This window comes from Centruroides sculpturatus, unplaced genomic scaffold, assembly GCF_000671375.1.
Source record: "Centruroides sculpturatus isolate CEXI.00-Female unplaced genomic scaffold, Cexi_2.0 scaffold1597, whole genome shotgun sequence".
In the NCBI taxonomy this organism is placed as follows: Eukaryota; Metazoa; Arthropoda; class Arachnida; order Scorpiones; family Buthidae; genus Centruroides; species Centruroides sculpturatus.
Genome location: NW_019385744.1, coordinates 69,472 through 93,557, shown reverse-complemented (window position 1 = coordinate 93,557; position 24,086 = coordinate 69,472). Strand labels below are relative to the sequence as shown.

General features: G+C 29.1%; 1 protein-coding gene across 2 annotated transcripts; it reads left to right on the top strand.

Annotated features, from left to right (window-relative positions):
* The first annotated feature begins 232 nt into the window (after positions 1-232).
* On the top strand, positions 233-23,127 carry LOC111641705 (cholesterol 7-desaturase-like). 2 transcript variants are annotated; one of them, XM_023387915.1, is made up of 8 exons: positions 233-364; positions 10,432-10,658; positions 10,807-11,002; positions 13,526-13,714; positions 14,504-14,682; positions 14,744-14,983; positions 22,649-22,822; positions 22,904-23,127. In XM_023387915.1, exons 2-8 carry the CDS (start codon positions 10,464-10,466, stop codon positions 23,057-23,059), a joined length of 1,329 nt encoding a protein of 442 aa, XP_023243683.1. In that variant the 5' UTR covers positions 233-364; positions 10,432-10,463; the 3' UTR covers positions 23,060-23,127. The 2 variants fall into 2 exon arrangements, with proteins under 2 accessions (XP_023243683.1, XP_023243684.1); XM_023387916.1 differs by lacking the exon at positions 233-364 and adding an exon at positions 2,728-2,919.
* The last annotated feature ends 959 nt before the right edge of the window (positions 23,128-24,086 follow it).

Sequence of the window (24,086 nt, the reverse complement as noted above, 5' to 3'; positions counted from 1 at the left end):
TTTAAAAATAATCTAACTTCGCTCGTCTTTATAATTAAAATAGTATATTTTACTAAATTCCTAACATTTTATAACAATTTTTAAGCATAAAATAACAATTAAAGCATAATTTTTATGGAGAATTTCCAAGCAAAATCATCGCTCCTAAACATTACAAAAGTTGCATTTCGTAAAAGGAAGAACATAAAAACCCCCCTTCTCGGTCTCCCCTTGTCACAGGAAGTTATTGCAACGCCATCTAGGGTGGACAACAGTATCAATCAATGACGACGACGTACCTGTCTGCGTAGACGTGATCATACCAGTATATACCTCACTATACAGTGGGCATGAACAGTTCTCCTTCCACTTTTCACTTTAAAAGGTAAGTTTTGTCATACTAGAAACGTAATAATAACAAGGGGGTAGTGCTTAAAACACTTGTAAAAGGTTTTTATCTATATAAAAAGTAGACTTTTATATAATTAAGATAATTTTTAATGCGCTAGAACGATAGATAAATGCGCTTTAGTTACCTGTTTCGCGTTTTTCTTTACTTTAACACATAAACTGTATAAAAATTCATATAATAATGCTTAATTTTTTCAAAAAATTGCATTTTTTCAAGTAATTAATTAGTAAAAGTTGTTTTAATTGGATTTAAAATTGAAAGTATTTACTCTTAATTCTTATCAGAATATGTCAACTTGCAATTTTGATGAAAGTCGACACAAATATTTTTGTAAATGTGTATATACAGAAATTATATACAGAAATTTTAATAAAGTTCTGTATATAATTTCGTTTATTTAATCATATTTGTATATGATAAATAAACGAAATTTTAATAAAGTTCTGTATATAATTTTAATAAATTTCTGTATATAATTTCCTTTATTTAATCAAATTTGTATATAATAAATAAACAAAATTTTAATAAATTTTCCTTGATTTTTCTAATATTTCAATCAATTGTGATAATTTTTGAATAAATTTTTAGCATATATTGAATTTACTAATTGTAGCTGTATATTCGTTCAGTGAATAGTTGTCTCTTTATTCCGAAAATATTTTCGGATTAAAGAGACAACCATTCACTAAATTTTTAGCAATTTTTGATGCAATTTTGCTGAAGAATTTGCGGTTTACTGCTCAATTTTAATAAATTTGAACATTGAACAAATCAAAGAACAGTATCCAGCAATTATTTAAAACTTGAACACTTAAAACATTGCTTACAGCGATTCTTTATCACTAGAATAAACAACAAAGAAGGACAAAGAAAGGCCAATGATATATTGGATCTCAGGAACTTCTATGCTGTATTCTTGAGGCCTCACTACGACTCTGGAGTGGGGTGGCCAGATACGAGTCGAAAACTCCACTGGATTAGGGCCTCATGAACACTGCAGGAGTTCCTGAAGCCTCATTTTTACTTGGTCCACTCGTTTTTTAATACAAATTTTTCCTAATTATCCTATTCAGCATTAGTGGCCTGTGTTCAAAAGTCACTGTTACTTTTAACATCTAAGTGCATATTTTCCTATAAAACATCCCCTTTGCACCTTGTATGTTATTAGAAATAGATTTTAGTATAAAATTTAGTATGGAAATTTAGTATAATAATAATAATATTGGTGGATATCATCATCTTATAGTAGAACAAAAACCAGAGGAATGTTTTAAAACGTTTTCATATTTAAAACCCACATTGATACTAGTGATATTTCATTTAATAGTAACGTTATATAACAGCTATCAAACACAGCTTTTAAGAGAAATGTAGCATCATTGAACAGTGTACTAGACACGTACATAATTTATATAATTTATTAACTGTTCAAGTGTTCAGCCCTCGCTGTATACATCGTAACAGCCATTTACACAAATATATCACGATTAAATTCTGTTTGGTTATACGTATAGAGTTTCGGATGGGAGGCTGTTGGGGGTGGGGTTACACCCCACCAACTCATCACCCGGAATCAAAATCCTCCTACTATTAAAACATGATTAAAATGCGAAGGTTCAGCCTTCTATCTTAATTAGGAGTAGATGAAATTTGTTAATCGACATTAATGAAATTCACTTAAATTAGTTTGTGAATTTCGAATAAGATTATTGTTATTCCAAACGTAATAAATTGTAAATTCTATTCGAATTACTTAATTTCAATGTAGATAAATGTAAATTTTAATTTAATTAATAACTACAAGTATTTTAATTGAAACCGAGTAATTAAGATATGTTAAAATTTCAAGACAATTAGTCGATTTCATTCGAAATAATTGTAAATTTCAAGATAAATTTGTTCATTCAGATAAGAGAACACATGAATTTTACGATAGGAAAAAGTAAATTAATAAATTTCTATGCAGATTACTGATCGATTTCATTTAAAATAATAAATTTCAGATAAATCGCATCGATTTCAAGATAATTTCTGTACATTTCTGAAAGTGAAAAATTATTATTTTTTTTCTTTAAATATAAAAATAAAAAATTTTTTTTTCAAAATGACTTTCAGACAAATTAGCTAAAATATTTTATTTGTTTTTAAATTATTGCATTAGTAACATCACCAATTTTATATAAATTAAGCAAATTAGACTTTATATAAATTAGAAATAAATGTTTAACGCTTTTATTGAATTAAGAAATGGAATTTTTTGTGTTTTTATCCCATAAAATTAGATTTTTCGCCGGTGTAAGTGTATAAAATTTACAGAGGAAAGTGCTGTGTGTGTGTATGTAACGAAGTGAAAATTAGAGTAATTTGCAGTTCAAGTTTAATTGCTTTATATTCATTCAGTTTAATTAAAGTATTTAAAGTGAATGAATCGTATGAACGCGGAAAGTTATTCAAAAGATATTCGCGAGTTTACTTCACTCCGAGCGCGTTGTTTTGGACAATGAAAAATCCCCAAAACTTAATTTCAGGTAGGGACAATTTGTTAAATCATATCGTCTCAATCTTTTTATTATTTTTATAGAGAAAATATAATACGGTATGGATAGCAACAGCATGAAAAATAATGCAGCGTAGAAATAGTAATAAGGATAAGAATTTAGTATAGAATGTGAAAAGAATGTAGCATAGAAGTTGTATACAGTAGAAAGTAATGTAGCATTAAAGTTATATAGCATAGAAAACAATGTAGAATAGAAAACGACAGCAAAGAAAGTGATAGCATAGAAAGTAATGCAGCATACAAAATGATATCATAGAAAGTGTTAGCGTAGAAATAAATGCAACATAGAGTGATAACAGAAAGTAAAGTGTTTGCATGAAAAATAACGTAGCACAGAAAGCAATATTAATTAATAATATTAATTAATATTGCTTTATATTAATTAAAGCGTTACAACAAAAATCGTTCAACATAAAAAATAAAAAGTAACAGCATACGAACAAAACAGCGTAGAAAATAGTGGTTTAGAAAGAATTTTTGAACAATTTTAACTTTACAGTATAAAAACTAACGAAAAAAATAATAATAATAAAATTCTGTGAATTAAAATATGCATTAATGATGAGAGCAATAAAATTGAATGATGCAAAAATTTAAAATTCCAGATAAGAAAATGCATATTTGAATAATGTATAGTGCTTAAAGGGGTTGAAGTTTTATAATTACTTTATCTTGTTTTAGAATTTAAAAAAAAAGCATTTATTCCTCGAATAAAATAATTTTTTGAAGTTATTTTAGTATAAATATAATATATATATATATATATATAGTTTTATAATTTATTAGATTGTCTTGTCTTTAAAAGATAGTCCATAAGTAAGTTGTGACAACCTTGAAATGTCTAAGAGCTCGTCTGTCGACTTGTACTTCGTGATAGGCATAGTCACCACCCATTACTTGCTTTTAGTCGATTTTTCCGGATTTTTAAATAAATTTTGTTTCTTCTTTCTTCTCGTTTTTCTCTAATTTCCGAATGGAAATTATATTTCACCCCAGTGATTTTTTTAAAGTAAAAAAATGTAAAAATGCGTGATTTATATCGTTTCTGAAGGGAATTTTAATATTAAATTTTTTAGGGAATATTTGTAGACATTTTAGAAAAATATGTAGATTCTTTTAAGAAAAAGCTGTAGAATTTTTAGGAAATATTTTTAGAAGTTTATAAAAAACATTTGTTGACTTTTTAGGAGAAATTTGTACACATTTTAGGGAAAATATGAGTGCATATTTTCCTATAAAACATCCCCTTTGCACCTTGTNAATTTTATAAATATTTAAGTGTTTTTATACATTAAAAACGTTAAAAAATTATAGACTTTAAAAATATAAGAGAATTTTTATAGAACTTTTAGGAAAATACGCAAGTTAAAAACCTTAAAAATAAAGGAAAATTTTATAAAATTTTTAGGGAAATTTTCAATTTAAAAATCTTAAGAATTTCGGAATATTGTTTATAAATTTGATTAATTTGTTTAATATTGTAAAAATTAAAATAAATTGCATTAATGTATAGTATTACTCGAAGAAGATATATCATTAAAAGTGCCTAATTTTGTGAAATTTTTGGATGAAAATTCATTAAAATGGAATGGATTTTTATAAACTTTTAAGGAAACTGCTAGAATATAAATAATTCTATGGACATGTTAGAAGCACAGTTAGAAGCACAGCACAGTTTAAATAATTTTATATACAATATCAGAGGATAACCTACTAAACTGAAATATGTAAACTTAACAATTGGCATTTATTTTATAAAAATAAAAATCTCTACAATTATATAAAATTTATCAGAAAAAAATATATTATAGTAGCAAAACTACTTTTTATATGATAATCAGAGGTAAACCACTAAAATTCTATTTAAAAAGTTACCAAAATTTAATTGATTACCGTAGAAAACACCAGAGAGGAAAACATTAAATTAAATTAATTTCTATGAGAGGTAGGGGAAAAACTACTTATTCTATGGAAATATTAGGGAAAAAGCTACTAAAATTAAACTAGTTCTACAGAAAAAGTACCAGAGGGGGGTAAATTAGACTAATTTACATATTAAAAAAAACAATCACGGAAATTTCAGAAGTTAATTAATCAATTTAAATTTTATTTAATAATTTATTTTATAATTTCGTGATGAAAATGATAATAATAAAGATAATTTCAGACATTTTTTTTCCAGTTCGTAACATATATAATTTCATACGTGTGTAATGAAAAAATAATGTACAGCTCACACCCAGTTTGTGGACATTTTGCCAATATTTTTGTTATTTTTATCGAATTTTTTGCAATTAAATCCATCTTTAGAATATTATTTTAATCAGTTTAAACTTAAAAAAATTAATTTTTTCTACAAAATTTTATAATAATCAGTTAACGGCTAGATGATCCCAATTAAGTGAGCAAAGCGTCAAAATTAACGTATTTTTACGTGTTTGACTGTAAATAATGCATTTACTTTACATTCTTAGGATTATTTCTTATAGTTTTAGTATTATATAATTATATTTTAATAAATAATTTTAATATTAAAATGCTATATCATCGTATAGATTTTGTGTGGTTAAATAGTAGTACATAATTTTTAATTTGTATAATAATATTTGGCCTTAGGCCAGATATACAGACTATATTTAGTTAAAACTGAATGCATATTGTTACTTTAACGCATAATTTTTTTCATGTTTCCTTAGTAACTCGCGTGAAAGGTTATAAATTTCGCATATGCAATTACGTATCGGTAGATTTAAATTAATTAAAAGATTTACGAGGGTCAAGTCATGTTTTAAAGTAAATAGACTCATAAAGTTAGGTGTTAATGAATTGAAATACCTGCCATATTGAATACAAGATGGAGGATGGAAACTTAATCTAAGTGACAATCAACACGTGAGAATAATTTAAATTTAAATCCTTCGTCCATATAGTAACGGTATTAAAGAATCCGCACAGAAATGAAGACGGATTAAAAATTACTTATCTTATAAATTTTTTTGTACGTTAGAGAGTTTAATAAACTAATTTATTAACATTAATTATTAATATCGCAGTAAGGGGCATAAAAAATCAGAAACATTCAAGTTAAGTTTCCTGTTCTAACTTGAGATTTGTTTTAAGTGTTTTAATTAAACAAGAAAAATTTAGGACAATTTGTGTTCTACATCGTATAATGCTATTCAACTACACATTCCTACTTATAAAACGATTAAAATCGCATGTAGAAGAGTATGTAGATAATAGAAACAAATTAAAATTGGATCGGAGGACGAATCATGTGACAACTTTGACCCAGACAAAAGACAATCCTGACCCAGAATTCGTTTTATCTCATTGATTAACTTTTGATGAAACGCAGAAAAATATGTTTTATTAACATTTACACGCATGTTATTGCTCTTCGATACTTTCGATTATTGTTCTTTTACATTTTTATTAAATAATCTGCAGTTTGCTGTCAAGAAAGAATGCATGTCGTAATTCTAGAACATTCAATAAACCATTGTTATAATAGATTATTTTTTCCTCTTACAATAATCAGTTTCATTTAGATAAAAAGTGTCAGTTTCTGTAAAGTCATGCTTATTCTAGAACATTCAAAATACCGAGCATTATTGTAATAGATTATTTATCTACCAATAAGAAAAATAATCTTTAACAACAATGAACAGTTTCTTGAACTGTCTAGATTCTAGAGCAAAATATTCAGTTATTAAAATAAATTCTCGCTTTCTATAATGTTGAGAAGCATTCTAGAAACGTTCTAGATATTAAAGTTGTTTAGATTAATTATAATAGATATCAAATTATAATTTTTTTCTATAATAATAACATATTTATTTTAAGAATTTTATATAATAGTGTTCTATTTTTGATTTTATAATTGAAATTAACATTTAAAAAATTTCTTCTTACCTGTATACAATTTAAAATTCAAAATTATAGATTTTTCAGCTCCTCTGTGTCATTCAAAATTAAATCTCCACAGTTACCTTCTAGTTTCTCCTGTACTTGAATTCGGATCCAGTCTAAAATCTCGTAATTTTATGTAAACATAACACACTTGTAAGACCACTTTAGTACAATTTTAGTATAATTTTTCGATGATTTTGCCGCAAGAATATAATTTTATTTATTTATATATGTATATATCGACTGAGCGATATATCCTTATATAGAATTTTATGAATTATTTATACAGAAGACTGCTACTGTGTACACTTATAAATCTGAAAGTTGCTGATATGCTATCTCTATAATCGTAAAACACGAAGCTACTGCTTGTAAACTGTATTAATAAGTCAATAAAATGTTTTAAATTTCTACCCGCAATCCATATACCATCCAATCCATGGACCATCTAAGTAAATCTAAATGTTTTGTCATAAAAATAAAAAAAAATAAAAAAAATTATAACAGTATATCACAGATAGACATACAGACAGACACAATTAGGTTTTGGTTGCCTACGTTTGGCACGAAGTTAAAAAGAATTAGAAAAATCTAACATATTTTTATACTTTCGAGAAGAAACTTTACTGAAATTTCTAAAACACTGTTTGAAAATTAACATTTCTTTAATAAATTACAAAATTATTCTACTTTAAGACACGTAATTGAAGAGATATTGCAATATATTAGTTGCAACAGTGGTTAATGTTTGTAATGTTTTTAAAATTTTCCATATTTTAGAAACTGATAATTTATTATAGGTTAGCGGATGTTTACTTTATTCTAGAACCTTTAAAAACGCTTTCGTTGTTATAAAATATACACATTTTACTGTAGAACATTCGAGAATTGTCGTTGTAAAAGATGTATATTTTGCTTCAAGATATTCGAGAACTGTCTATTGTTGAAAAAGACGTAGGCCTATATTTCATTCCAGAAATGTTCAATTTTTCACTGTTAAAAGGACGTATATTTCACTCTAGAATATTCAATTTTCCATTGTTGGAAAAGACATCTGTTTCACTCTGAAATATTCAAAGTTTCATTGTTGTAATAGATGTATATTTTACTCTAGAACATTTTATCCATTGTTATAAACAATGTTGTGCTTGGTTTTTCAGATTTTTACTGGTTTGTTTTTGGCTCTGCATTACACAGCAGATAGTATTTCTATCTGCTCTAGTATCTAGTCTCTAGTATTTCTCATATTTGTCGAGATGTAGAAGAAGGGTGGATTTTGCGGAATCTTTATCTTATTGGGCCTAGAGTGTTTTTGTTTGTCTTTTCCAAAGAATAATAGGATCAATAAAAAGAGGTATTAAAATTACAATAATACTTCAGTCAATAATATAGTAATAGCCCGGACAACACGGGAAGAGACAATAAAAACAGAACAGCAGTAACCATTACAGATCAAACATAAAGGGAGACGATCTAGCCCCCAATGCCTCTTCTCCGCATATTAATAATAGTAGTAATAAAATTAATAGCACCCAAAATAGAAAAAACACCAGGCATGTGATGTTTTTTGTAGTTAAAAAGCTTCCATTTATATTAAGACAATACGTAGCAATTGTAACAAAACAATTTATCATTCATAAGATTTTCTAGGAATAAGATTTAATGTTTAAATCATATACCTAGAACTAGGCTATAATTGACACACATCTGTAAATATTTATGCTATTATAAAATAATTTTAATTGTGGAATTCAGTTTTGTCTATGTGACTCGACCAGACATCGATGGACCTTACTCGATGTTCTTTACTAATAAAGTGTAAAAATTTTTGTAATTAATGTCGAAAAAATTGTAAATCGCGAAAGAATTTGGCCTGTCGAAAGAGTAGTTTGTAATTCAATACTTACACTTCCCTATACATTGCAAAAATTTTTTATTATTTTGTAAATTTAAATTTCTAAAATGGTTCATAAAGCACAGCTAATGAAGTCGGAGGAAATATGACTTAATGGAATAATAATGTTTCAACTTACGGTTTTGGTATCGATTCATTTCGAACAATTATATAAATAAATTAATTTTTATATGTATATTAAATTATTAATTTTTTATAATAATATATTTAAAACTATACAGCTACAGAAGAAACCACATATAGACACAATTAGGGATCATTTCAGAAACTAGTTAAATAATTTCGAGGACATCTCAAAATCCATTCCAAATACCGACATTGAGTAAGTTGGCCCTATTTATAGTTAAAAAAATTAAATAAAATATAAGCTAAAACCCTAAATCCCCCAAAATCTCTAAACAATATCTTTGGGGATATTATAGGAATTTTAGGAATATTTATAGCAAAAAATAAAATAAAAGTAAAATAAAAATCTAATCTAAAAACTCCCAAATCCCCCAAAATTTCCTCAAAATATGTTTTGGGGAAATAGCCCCAAATATAGTTTAAAAAACGAAGATATAATCTAAAAATTCCCAAAAAATAAGAGAAAATCGTATTAATTAGGGTAAAAATAATTCCTGAAAAGTTAATTTTAGTTTCTTACAACTATAAAATTTGAATAGAAATAAAAAAAAGAAGAAAAACGTGAAAAATATAGATTTTTTTTCTAGAGTCTATTTTAGAATTTTGACTCCAAATATTATAGAAAATTCAAACATTTTAAGCAATTTAGGATATCGTTCGAAGAGTTTGATGGCCTTCGTAATAACTTTTTATGGTTTATGCTTATTTCCACTTTTCTCTGTGGAATTGCACAAGATTCTTGCGAATCGGGACAACGTTTCGACTTGTTCTTTAGTCTTCTTCAACACCTTCGAAACTAAAAGAAACAAGTAGAAACTTCAAGTACTTTAAGCTATAAACAAACGAGTCTACGTCAAAATTTAATAAAATTTAACACAAAAATTCGTACTTGCGGTTTCATGTAAGGAAACTTGAACCATAAATAGACATCATATGAGTGAATTTTGGTGTTTTAAATAATTTAAATATAGAGAAAGTTTTATTTTTCATGAAAATAAAATATTTCACTTGATTTAAGTGTTTTCCAGTGTCCTAAACAGGATTTTAGACCAGTTTTGTCGTCTACGACCAGTTGTGGTATTAACTGCAGCTTAAAGAAAAATAAAAACTTAAACGTGTATCTTTATTTCAAAACTTTATTAAATTATTAATTTTCTTGTTTATTGTCTTAAGGATATAATAATTACTATAGAAGATATCGACGTTATCATCACCCTTCACGTCGAGTCCAGTCGCGTATATCGCGTCGCTGATAAATATGTCACCGAGCAACTGATGTCGAAGACATGTTATATTTTTTACTTAATGTAAAAAAAATATTAAGTACTGTATATACATATATACATATATAGCTATAGTAAATTTTCGTTCAATTTTTCTTAAAATGGTACAAAATTAATCAAAGTTTTACTTAAATAATAAATTAAGGCTTTATAATGTGTTAAAAACCAAACATTATAATATTTTTATGTATTTTTTTATTGTAGATAATAATCTAAACAGATATTTTTAAAAATTCTATTTTAGATTTTTTAAAGAATTTTTGAAAAAATAAAAAAATGTCGTTTCTTCTATCTGGAATTGCTAGCATCACGCTATGGATGACGACGTGGATCTTGTCGTTCGTCGAATGTTTGTTACACTATTTTGTTATAATTCTTGTGGATTCGGCAGAGAAACCGTATCAATTGATCCTTTTACTCTTCTTGCTAATAATTATTTACTATTCTTCAGTTAATTACGATAAAACTGTGGTAAGTGGTCTTTCAAAAACACATTCCTTGCTTATCTTTTATTATTCTTTAGTTATCGGTGCTGCAATGCGATTTCTTCTTTACTTGCTTCTTTCTGCTGATTAAGCAAATTCTTTTAACCTAAATTATTTTCTACCTTTTTCTACAGGATATGACAGAGATAGGTTACGATTATTTACGTCCTAAAGCCAGGAAACGACGTCAGAAATTATCTTTGCTGGTACGAGAAGTTAACGAAACCAGAGATCCTGGTGAACTCCCTCCTGTATATCCTAATGGTTGGATACCTTTAATGGAATCTAGGGATCTTCAAATTGGAAAATCTGCACCTGTAACTGCCTTAGGTAATAGTGAAAATTATTTTTTTAAAAATTAAATTATTATCCTCTCATTCCGTCGCGTCTAGTTGCGTTGTTCGTGTCGCGTCATTGATAAATATGTCACTGAGAAACTGATGGAGAAGTCTTGTTATAGTTTTTACTTAATAAAAAAAATATTAAAATGTAATAATTTCAAGAAAATTTTTGTTAAACTTTTCTTAAAATGAGAAAAAATTAACAAAAGTTTTATTTAAACAGTAAAGTAAGGATTTATAATGTGTTAAAAACCAGAAATCCTTAAAATCTCTGGTGCCTTTAAAGCATTAGATTTCAAGCCATCTTGTGAAGAAATCATTCATTTTGAAGTTTTAGAATTATCTATTCTAAAACAATAAAATTTTGGATAAAGAATGCGTACTTATCTATAAAAACTGAAGACTAATTCAATTTTATGAAGAACCGCCGTGTTGGTCTTAGAATATACTGTATTGTAGAAATATAGGTAGCATGACGAATGGGAAACCATTGTGGAAACTTAAACGGCAGATTAAAATTCTTGATAAGAGTAGTTAATGGTTTCACCTCTTAAAGTTGATTTCTTCCTCGAATGTTTTTTGGTATAAATAACATTTTAATTGATAAACAGAATAATTCATTTCTTGTCTTGATAACTTGTTATATGGAATTACGTTGTCATTCTCTTGAGCAATGTTTAACATCATAAAACTAAATTATTACTTCCTAAAATGTTCTTTTTAAATATAGAAATAATTCTTATATATTCGAATATATGATTTATTAAATATAGATTTATTGTTGATTCAAAGCGGCAATGAAATTCATAAGATACAGCTTAGGAGGTCCTGGCAGGCACAGGTAGGCACAGTATAGTGTCTCATGCTTTTAAATTTATTTGGTGGAGAAGGGCCACATATATGTTAATCAGTCAAACTTCTGAACAACGTCCAATGACCGAAACAAAAAACTGGCCGCCGTTTAAAGACTCGAGCGTATCTTAAATTCACAACAAATCTAATCAGGTCTTGTTTAAGAGCATCAAGTTTAAATTGTCTTTTCTAATGAAGATAAATAATGCTTTTATTAATTTGTACAGTTTTAAGTATACTTTTCCGAAAATCAACTTAATTACCCTTAATTACATCATTGATTATCCTTGTTTATATAAGTGAATGTTGAAAATATAGAAGATAGTTGATACATACAATGAATATGTATTGAATTACTGTAACTGCACTCGATAATTTTTGTATTTGTATACTTATTTCCAAGTTTTTCTGTGTATTTTTCGTTTATAGTTAAATAGAGGAAATATGTAATTATCTTTAATTTTTGTAGGGAAGAGAGTTTTTTGTTTTTAATTTCCAATATGTCATTTAATCCTGTGTCTCCTACGTCATACAGTTGATTAGTATTGCTGTTTTTTATTGCAAGTATCCTTGAACACAATTTTCTCAATTGCTAAGCTTAATATTCGTTTTTGTGATTCAAATGGTAAAAAAATATTACATAATGCCTGTCTCTTTCATGCGATATATCTCAGGCAAAATTTGGGAAACTAAACTCTTTCCGCCCTGAGAGCACTATAAAGTGTTGTCAGATCTATAATGAGCACATGCCCATTATAGATTCAGCTAAAACCATAATAAGAGCTGTCATAGTGAGATAGGAGAAGATTGCTGAGGAATAGGAACTTTGTATCTTTAGTATAAGCTCCTAACACGAGCTCTCTACGATCATGAACGTGTCCTTCTCTACCCCTCTGAACAGCTATGGTTGTATCAAAGATTTTGCATGTAAAATCTATGTTGCAGCTGGATCGACGTATACACATTTCATGAAATCATATATAATTTATACGTTTTTTAAATAGAATTAATAAAGATTCAGAGCAAAAATATGATCGTGAAGTTGAATTTTGAAACGATGTTGGGGTTGGAAGCGGATGTTTATTATGTAGAAAATTGAACATTTATCCTTGGTTTCAACGCAATTTTTATCTTGCCAGTTATTTTAATGAGGAGGATTTTGTAATTTTTGTAAAATTAAATTAAATTCGTTCTGACAAGAAGTCAGCGTCAAAAATGCTGTAATTACATAAATTAGCGAATCTAGTTGACGTAATTTAGATATATTACTTTAAAAAAAAACTGAAATAAAAAATGAATAAAAACGAGGAAAAAAAATATGTAAATTAATGTTTAAGCCCCAATTTTTTAAATATAGAAACTATCTCGACTGTCCAAAACTCAGTTAACCACCTATATCAAAATCAGATATTCTCGATTAACCGATTATTGGGCCACCCCAGATGCGAGCAAGTTTCATTCTATTAAAAAAATTAATTTTTTTGAAAATCCTCATAAAAGTTTTACTTGCGTGATGACTCGGTAGATCGGCTTTTTAGGATCTTCAATTCAATTTTTAATTTATATAATTACAATGGAAGAACTAAGAGGAATTGTTTTATTTATTTCTTTGAGAATCTCTACGCTGCATTCTGAGAATCCCTCAATTATTTTATTTCAGGTCACCAGTTTGTAATATTCCGTGGTAAAACTGGTAAAAGTTTCGTTTTAGATGCCTACTGTCCGCACTTAGGAGCTCATTTGGGGGTGAAGAGTAAAGTGTACGACGATTGCATAGAATGTCCCTTTCACGGTTGGTTATTTTCTGGTAAAGATGGTTCCTGCCTAAAAATACCGTATACTGATAAAGGTAACGTTTTGTTTATATAATGTCTTAAAGGTGATCTAAAAGATCTACCAAGTTTAATGTTTTATTAAAACCGACGACGGGTATGGAAATCTTCAAGCCATTTGCGATATGTTCAATATATTTGCCCTTAGTTGATCTTAAATGATCTTGGCTTTATGAAAATTAATTGACCTATATATTCTCCAGATTTCAATCCTTGAATCCTTTTCATAGGGACATCTAAAGATACAGTGTATCAAAATAAGTAACCAAATGGATAACAACACTGAACACTATTCATGGTTTCGCGCCTGACCAACCAGTTAGCCGCGTGGAATTTCCTGGCTTTACTGTACGTATCTAACATCCAAATAAGGCTAGTTTCCCATAGAAGTGTCTACCGGAGGACTTCTATGGGAATGCTATGCACAAGTGGACGATCTGTCACGTGTTGCATTGCTCTATCTCATCTACAAAAGGGCTAGAGAGCATCTCTTCTAGAGTATTTTAAAAGTCCAATCGTTTAACTCGAGTTTTTCAGAGAAGCCCTTGACTTCCTGTACAAGTGAAGTTCTTTAAAGTGTGATGCCCAACTTTGGAATAATGTTGAGGTTAATTTTGGGGGCAAACATATTGAAAACCCGGTAACTATGATGAAAAGTTAATTTGCTAATCTAAATGATATTCTAGTAAGATCTGTATATACGCCGATTAATTGCAATAGAGCATTAAACGTAGGTATTCTTTGGACCATCCTGTTTTAATATTATTAATCAAAATTATTAATTAACGTAGCAAATTTTACACCAGTTCCAGAATTTGCTAAAGTTAAAACATGGACATCACTTGAACAAAATGGCTTTATATACGTTTGGCATCACGCGGAGGGTCATCCACCATCTTGGAAACCACCCATTATTCCAGAGATTGAGCAAGGATTATGGCGTTATAAAGGTCGTACTCAACATACGGTCAATTGTCATATACAAGTAAGTTGAAAAATTTCAGGTTTACCCTTTCGTTTCAGTATATGATGAAGTCTTTTTGCAGGAGATACCAGAAAATGGAGCCGATATAGCGCACTTTAATAACATACACCAAGCCAGTATTTTTTCTGGTAATAATTTCCATACCGATAACTGGTGGAATTTTTGTAACCATATTTGGTCGTCTTCTTGGAAGGCAGATCCTGAACCAAATCAACATATGACCACTGTTAAACTCACTAATTATGTAAAAATTTTTGGAATTTCTTTACCTTGGTTTAAAGCCTCACTGGACGTAAAACAGGTAATCTAAAAATTTAATAAATTCCATAAATACAAGTTATTTTTATAGATTTTTCTATACAGTACAGGGCTTTCGAAATACAGTATAGTTAACCAAAACTCAGTTAGACGAAATACAATAAACCTAAATATCAGTTAACTTCGTTAACTGTTATTTGGGCCACTCTGTTTAATCTTAACAAAATGTACTAAACATTTTAGTACCTGATAAATTACTAATAAATAAAGTAAATTTAGTTTAATTTCCAGTTTTTTGAAATCAAAAAAAGATCCAAACTAGTTTGTAAGCATTGAAAATACAGAATAATTGTAATTAAAGTATCTATACTGAACGCTGTGTACAGCGATATTTAGCAGTCCAAATGCAATAAAATTTGGTACGATGACATTTCAGGGTATGCGGAAGACATTTCTGTAAAAATATTAGTACGAAAACTCGCCACTGTGGAATTTTTAGCACTGTAAGCAACATATATTTTATTTGTACATATATTTTTAACACTGTAAGCAACATATATTTTATTTGTACATATATTTTTAACACTGTAAGCAACATATATTTTATTTGCTATACAGAGATCATAGCGACAGGAAATACTACTCAATGTTAATTTCCATTCTGAGGGAATAAAACCTGAACAACCCACCATATGTTATCTTGTGTGATGCTTCTAACATGCGCTGTGGTTCTGTCTTCGAAGGCTGCCAGATTTGCAATATGTCTTCGATAAACCAAACTTTTGAAGTGTCTCCGCAAACAAGAATCACACAGAACAAGAATCGGATAACGAGGTGATCAGGTAGTAGGAAACGTACAACTAATGACTCTGTTATCAGTATAATATCTTAGAAACTACTGTACGCAACATCCGGTATGCATTATCGCTATTGCAGTTGGAGTACGACATAAGCATCTGTGTTGAGCATCCCTCGGTATCTCTGTGTCATCACAAAGCGTGTCATACCTATAGGAATAGTTTCGAAGAAGAATATCTGTAAGATAAATTAGGTCTGATATGGATTCACAATCAAGTTTCGAAGAAGAATATCTGTAAGATAAATTAGGTCTGATATGGATTCACAATCAAGTTTCGAAGAAGAATATCTGTAAGATAAATTAGGTCTGATATGGATTCACAATCAAGTTTCGAAGAAGAATATCTGTAAGATAAATTAGGTCTGATATGGATTCACGATATCAGACTTCATTTAAGCGAGTGTAGTAGAATCTGCTGGAAAACCTCAGACTTTCCCATGCACTAAAAGCTACATTTACGGTGTTAACTGTGTCTACTAAAGTAAAGATGAGCCTTGTCGTTCCACAGGGTCTTCCATGTCCATGACACACCATTTCTATTCTGGTAAGGACGGTCAATGAAAAGGTCACTCCGGCAGCAGGCAACTACTTGTTGTAACTAATCTTATGCAGATAACAATGCACCAACTTTCCAGCAACTGTTATAACATCAACGATTTGTGAAGTAACATGTTTGCGCCATCGACGGGTAAATTCCAGCGTTCAAGCTTCCTTGAGTAGGGTGATTATTCTCCTGAGAACTTGAAAAAAGTCACTAGCCCACGGCATGAATTCTTATGACAGCAAAATTCTCCAAGTGCATTTAAGCATCTGTGTTTCACAAGAAATGCGCCATTGCAGATGATAATAATGATATTCAGCAATTGTGACCACTTTTATACCGGGAACGTGGCTGCAATACGTGTACTTACGCAAAGGAAACTGCTTTTTCGTTGCTTGCGGCAGTAAAAGTGCCGTAGTGGTGAGTTTTGATGCTAATTATTTTTACAAAAATATTTTCTGCACATCCTGAAATATTATTTCGATTTTTATTGCATTGAACTCATAAATATTTTTGCATACAGTCTTGAATAGAGTGTACTTTAATTACGCTTACTCGGTGTATGAAATTAAAGATTTTCTGCTTTCGTTCTTTCAATTGGCTAATGAATTTTAAAAATATATATATCGTATTTACTCGGATATAAGACGAGGTTTTTATTCATTTTTCACTGCTTCAAAAACCTAGGTCGTCCTATACGTGCGAACGAAGGATTCTTTGCGTTTTTGCAAAAATTTCTGTAAACCGTATATACTTCCTGCTCTCATTACAGGTCTACAGCCTATTTATCGTAAGTAAACTAATGAAGACACACATCCCTTTGTTTATTGGTTTAATCCTACATCCATCAATTAAAAACCGCGTTGCATCTCATTCGTTCGCACAGAATAGTTTCTCGTTATTTATAAAAACATTAATGAACTACAGATCGCTTAGCAATGATTATAAATGTAGTTATTTTATATTAGTTAAATTGTTATTTTTAATGAATATTAGCACATTCTGAATCATTAAAAATAAACTTTTCCCAACACGCGCACTATAATGTTTTGGTTTTGTTTTCCATTCATCACGTATTAAGGCAAACATGGTTGTTTGCCTTCATACATGCATTTGATAATATTTTGTGATTAAACGAAATAAAATTAGAATTGTATTAATAAATTTAATTTTCTTTATTTTGATCTCTAAAGTCACACCTCGTCCTTTACGCGAGATCGTCTTATATCCGAGTAAATACGGTATTAAACGAACGAATAAGTACACCTGTTTCAGGTGTACTTATTTTAAACCAATATTTCAACTGCTATTTTATAAATATACTGTATTACGTTATTTATAGGCTCTAATAGCGAAAACTTTATCCCAAATTCTTAATGACCTTAATATATCAATGTAAATGTCTTAAGTTTGCGTGCATGTGCGATCAATGAACGTCTTTACGTCAATTTTTTGTTATTATTTAAAAATTCCTCTTTATAAAACTAAAAACGTGACGTCAGATTTACGTAAGAATTATTTAATTAGTATCTAAAACATGGTAAATGAAAGAACTTGAGCAGTTTTCGTAACCAATTCAAACTTCTGTACTAGTTCCTAAACACAAGAAAACACAGACGAATATAGAATATATATTGTATTGCATAATAGTTGACCGTCAAGTAAACACTGTTATCATTTGTAATCCGTGGTATACTCCATATTGAATTTGTATAAGGTAACATAAACCTGAAGCCACTGCAGCACGCAAAGAACACGACCTTAATAGAACCTTATTGACATTCATAAATATTAAATAAACTTACTAGTTACTTGTCGTATATCATCCACATAACAAGTCGTTACGTGGATTTTCTTTTACGTTTGATTTAGTAACTGTAAATGGCTAGTTTGAAGTTGAAACTACAAGAAGATAGCAAAGTGTAGGCGTACTGTACACAGATGTACATATTTTTGCCATATTATCAGAAGAAAATGGAGAAAAACTCACCATTATGATAATTTACGCTAAAAATACAATTTAAATGACATTGTTATTGATTTTTAAATAAGAATTAATATTTAATATGCATTAATGTTGCTTTCGATATAAAGAAGAATAGAGAGATTGCGGCCGACGTTTTCAACGCGTAAACGTGTACGTCGGACGTTCCGCGCCGCCTTCCTGTGAGCCTAGAAGTTTGACAATGGCGTTTAGAACGTCGAGCACGATTCTACTGACGTTCCAAACGCCATTATCAAACTTCTAGGCTCACAGGAAGGCGGCGCGGAACGTCCGACGTACACGTTTTCGCGTTGAAAACGTCGGTCGCATCTCTCTAATAACTGTTCCTTACACCCGAAAGGTCATAGTCGAATACACAATGAATTTCTAATGGGATATGCTAACAGACACAACCATACGAAGAAAACAAACACTACAGCCATGTTAGTTTCGTCTAACGTAAGTAGTCTACACTTATATCAAAATTTATGACCCTGCATCACACTTCCAAGCCAGCCAAGTAAACAATAGCTGCTGAAGGGCTGTCTAGCGGACATTTTGCGAACAATCATATTCTAAGCTATTCAATTTACAGTCCGGTTGTAACAATTGGTACTTTCAAATAAATTGCATCACGTAATTGGATCCAGTTCCAAACATATTCTTGAGTACGAATTATAAAACATTTCCAAAAGTTTTCAATGTTGGTATGGATGACAAAAGGAAAGAAACACAAAACTTTAAAAGTGTTTATCTAGTTGTTACAATTAAAATAAAATGCAAGGAAATGTCATTATTTAATAATTATTTCAGTCAAAAAACATATCTTGTGGAAAACTCGACATTAATTTGAAATGTGACACAACTTTGAAATGTAGGGCAGTGTTAATCTTTAATATTCATGTACTTTCTCTAGGTAATTTCTTGAATTTTTAAGAAAAATTTTCCAGAATTTCATCTTTTTTCCTTTTTTATTCAGTAAACGGAAAGATTTATTTATTAATATAACAAGCATGTTTTATAATTTCATAAATTATTTCTCCACCCAAGTAAGATATGTACAGTACTTTGCTGGCACTAAGCCATGTTCCATATATTTCCAGAAGCGGTGTTGATGTTTCTAAGGCTGTTTACAAACAATATCTTTACTTCGAATAATAAATTAATATAATATTTTAAAACTATTCACGTAATATGTTTAATTTATTAAATTTCTTTATAATCGATATTATATTGATTTTAACAGGTTTTTTTGATAAATTAAAACTAATTACAATTAAATTACAATAAAAACGATTCTTTTAGACATAAAAGCAAAGTTAAATATTAATTTATAATTAGGAATATTAATTAACGCATGGGATCAAATTTGAATAATTTAAAGTAAAACGAGCTATATTTGGAAGTGGGCCAATAAAATTTATGATTGAAAACGTGTAATCCAATTAAATGACGCGAAAAAAATTGGCAAAAGTCCACGTCTCTGTAATGTTTTCATAAGAATTTCTTCCCACCCCTTTAATTTGATGGATGGATATAAAATAATTTTTTCTTTCTTCCTTCCTAATGACTTCTCTTAATGGAAATGTCGGAGAAATCATCACTATCTTCATTTATTTACGAGCGGAGGTTGCGCATTTTTATCCAACGTAGGCGTATTTTCTTCGTTTTTTTAAAGGACTTATAATTCGACACAGTCATTGAGGAAATCACTAGACTATGGAACTGTGTCAGTAATGGAATTCGTTTCTTTCTCATATGTTACTGTAGAAGGAAGTGAAATGTACTGTTAATGAAAGATTTTCGAATGTAGCCTGTATTGACAGGTAATAAAATGGATGATGGATGATGAGTTGATTGAATATTAGCCACTGCTTCTAACTGTAGGTGTATTATTCTCTGTTATAAGTGACTTAAAGGGGTGGATATGTTGTAGTGGTGCATTTTGTTTTTTATATTTAAATTTATCTGTTTATGGCATTGTCGTGGTCACAGTGTGAGGCATTTGAAGACACGTTTGTACTTGAATTTGCGGTGTCGTTGAATTTCGTGTTCTTTTCATTAAAATTTTCTACTGGATATTTCATTTTTTAAAAAGTTATATACTTTTCTACAGACCTGTTTCACTGTATTTTATTGAAAACTTTCGAAAGAAATTCTAGATTTTTGCAATGACCACAAACATTAATTTTAGCTCAGTTATTTTCATTTGGAAATAGTAAATTAATAAGAGAATTTTATTATTAACAACAAATGATCTAAATAACATGCAACTGGTTTAAATGCAAAGCATTTTTTGATTCATAGAGGATCGACATTTTAATTCTAGGATCTTTTTCTAACTCAAAGGTGACGGAGAGATCACATTACTATTCATGTTGGGAGCTTTTGGGGATCACAATGCTTTTGATTTTTCTAAACGAAAGGAGAAGAATAACAGAATTCGATGATTAGAATGATATTCAATGTACAGTACAAACTGAAAACAGTCATATATATATAATATATAATTTAATACATAAAAATGTTTTAAAAAATAAAAATAATAAACATATGTGGTTCTCTGCAAAATTTACGAGAAAATGTTTTTAAAAATTTTAATTGATTTTTAACGAAGATTAGTTAGAAGTTAGATATATATCTATCTGAACGGTTATTGAAAAGTAGGCGAATCCGATTTTATTTATTGACAGGAAGTTAATTTTTCTATTAATTTTCGTTATGATTTCTATAAAATTTTTAAGGATTTCTCTTAAAATTTTGTCAAATTACATGCCAGACTTTCTAGAATATAATTTTTATTTTTATTTATTGTAAATATAGGTAAATTTAGGAGAGAAATTCAACTTTTATCAAATCAAAAAATTGTTTTATTTTCAGAAACATAAGTTATATGAAATTACATTTATGCTCAATATACTGTCGATAACTTTTTTGCAAATGTTGATTTTCATTTATATTCCATATCACTTTCTCTCATAAGGAATCAGCGATAGTCTCCCATCATTCCAAGTTTTCACCTGTCTTGATACCATTGTTCCATTGTTCCATATTGGTGGAACCTCTCCCCTTGCTCATCACTGACGGCACCCAAATTTTCGGAGAAAAAATTTAAATGTGAATGTAAAAAGTGTAGTTTAAGGGACATTCTACAAATCATTTTATTGTAGTTTTTCGAATAATTCTCCTACATTTTTCGTAGTTTTCTGTTTTTCTGTTGCTCAAAAACCGTGTTACAACTCCTTTAAAAGACTTTTTGAGCAAACTGTGCATTCTGCAGTAATTTTCTGATTTGAGATCAAACAAATACTTGTTCTTTAAGCTTAGCATCACTTAGTTTTGAAAAAAAATCTGTTTAAGGTATTTAAAAGTATTGTAGTTTTCAAGTAATTCTCCTACAAGTTTTTCGTAGTTTTCTGTTTTTATGATGTCAAAACTGTGTCACAACTCATTTAAAAGACGTTCATGCACTTAGTCGTCATTCAATTTTTTAGCAAACTGTACATCCTGCAGTAATTTTCTGATTTGAGATCAAACAAATATTTGTTCTTTAAGCTTAGCATCACTTAGTTTTGAAAAAAAATCTGTTTAAGGTATTTAAANCTTTAAAAAACTTTTTTGAGTAAATTGTGCATCATGTAGTAATTTTGCATAAAATTTCTCTAAAATATTACAGTTGATAATAAATAAAAAAAATGCATATTTCAATGCTAAACCCCCCGGTTGGGGGCATGAGAGCATGGCCCACTTTCACTTCAAGGGCACGGGTTCGCGGCACGCTCGTGCTTAATGCAGTCTCCACCCTTGGCTCACTTCGTTTATAAGAAAAAAATTAAATGGAAACAGAAACGATTATAATTATGTTCTTTCTTTGTGTATCTATATTAAATCACTATCATAAACATCCTAAAACATTTTAATTCCACTACCCAGTAGTGGCCGAACGGATAATTCTACTGTGGGTTCGCACCTGATCAACACGTGGTCACGTGGAGTTTACCGAAATTTTCTTCACCTAAATAGGACCACTTTCCCGTAGAAAGTTCCCTTGGTAGGTTGCATTTCCTTTTCCATCAGTCATTCATAATACTTCTTTGATAAGCTGTTCAGTATGAGAATGACGAATGACTAGATTTGAGTTGCTTAGTTGTATGTGACTTAAAATCACCAATAATTTTATATTAGTTCTGCGCGAAACAATGCAATTTTAACAATTTACCGGCATTTTACTTATAGTATCATGTGCTTTTAATTATTTTAAAATACAAACTTAAATAATCATATCTACTATATATAACTTATATATACTTTTCTATTCTTGAAGATAGGTCCAGCAATAGTACATCTGTACATCACTTGCGTATTCGGAAGAGGAATATACATCCAGAGCATCACTCCCGAACGTCCTTTACAGCAAAAGATCGTCCACCATTTTTACTCCCCATCGAGATTTTCACAGATATTTGCCAGCATTTTACTGTTATTGGAAGCCACCATGGTAAGATAATTATACAACCCAAAAACCAAGAATTACAAGAAAAATTAGAGAAAAAAAATGATTAATATTTACACTTAACAGCTTGAGCGAGACATTCTCATGTGGAATAATAAAAAATTCTTGAAGGCACCACTTTTAGTTACAGAAGATAAGTTTATTGTAAGGTTCAGGAGATGGTATTCACAATTTTATAGCGAAAACAGCCCAAGATTAACGAGGAGGATCCCAAATTGGTGAATTTCTGTAAATAAAATGAACTTGTTTCAAGAGATTTTTTGAACTTTTCAATAAATAAAAGTAGTGTTTTTTGTTTTCTTCTGTCCAATATAAATCAATTCTTCAACCTTCTTATATAGGGGTTGCTGTAGAACGTGATCTTAATTATCAAATATATATATAGTCTGTTAGCGCTAGGAAAGCATCCTGACTACTATCACATGATCAACAGACATGTCTATTTTTATTGGTAAATAAAATTAATAAGTTTTAATTACGATAGAATAATATAATTATGCAGTATTGTACTACACTCTCCTGTAATTCGAAAGCCCCTATTTGTGAAATGAGTCCGTCCTGTATGATGTCATTGCATTACTTTGCAGTATCTTCCTAGCGCGAACAGACTGTACCAATGCAATTTTATGATAGAAACGTGACATTTGCTTTCTAATAAAGCACATATTTTTCTAAGAAATTGTATTACTAAAATATTGTACATTAAATAAAATTAATAATAATAATAATAATAATAATAATAATAAATATGTTAATGCATCAAAATTTAACTATTTTTTGCTTTAATTTTTAAACATTTTCTTCGATTCATTAAAAAATAATAATAATTAAGAACTCATATTTGAGAATTCTCATTTAAAATTTCTTATAATATTTTGTAAACGATAAAATATAAACAAACATTAAATAAAATTTTTAAAAGAACGAACTTGAGATATTCTAAAAATACTTTTTCTTAGTATAAGTGTTATAGAATTAAATACTTCCATATATATATATATATGGAAGTATTTAATTGTATTGTGTATATTGTGTATATATATATATATATATATATGTATATACCCATTGTGTATATATATATACACAATGGGTGATCGGTTAACGAACATAATCCGTTCCAAGACTTTGTTCGCTATCCGAATTGTTCGTTAACCGATTATCGATTTACCATAGGTTTTAACGGGAATTTGATTAATTCGTTCTGGAGACCCCCAAAAATAAAAAAATATATACTTTCTTACTACGT

Excerpts from the sequence above, each read along its gene's own strand:
- LOC111641705 (XM_023387915.1), top strand. The coding sequence starts at position 10,464 with ATGTCGTTTCTTCTATCTGGAATTGCTAGCATCACGCTATGGATGACG. Across the intron at positions 13,715-14,503 it reads AATACCGTATACTGATAAAG|TTCCAGAATTTGCTAAAGTT; the intron begins GTAACGTTTTGT and ends ATTTTACACCAG. Across the intron at positions 14,683-14,743 it reads CGGTCAATTGTCATATACAA|GAGATACCAGAAAATGGAGC; the intron begins GTAAGTTGAAAA and ends GTCTTTTTGCAG.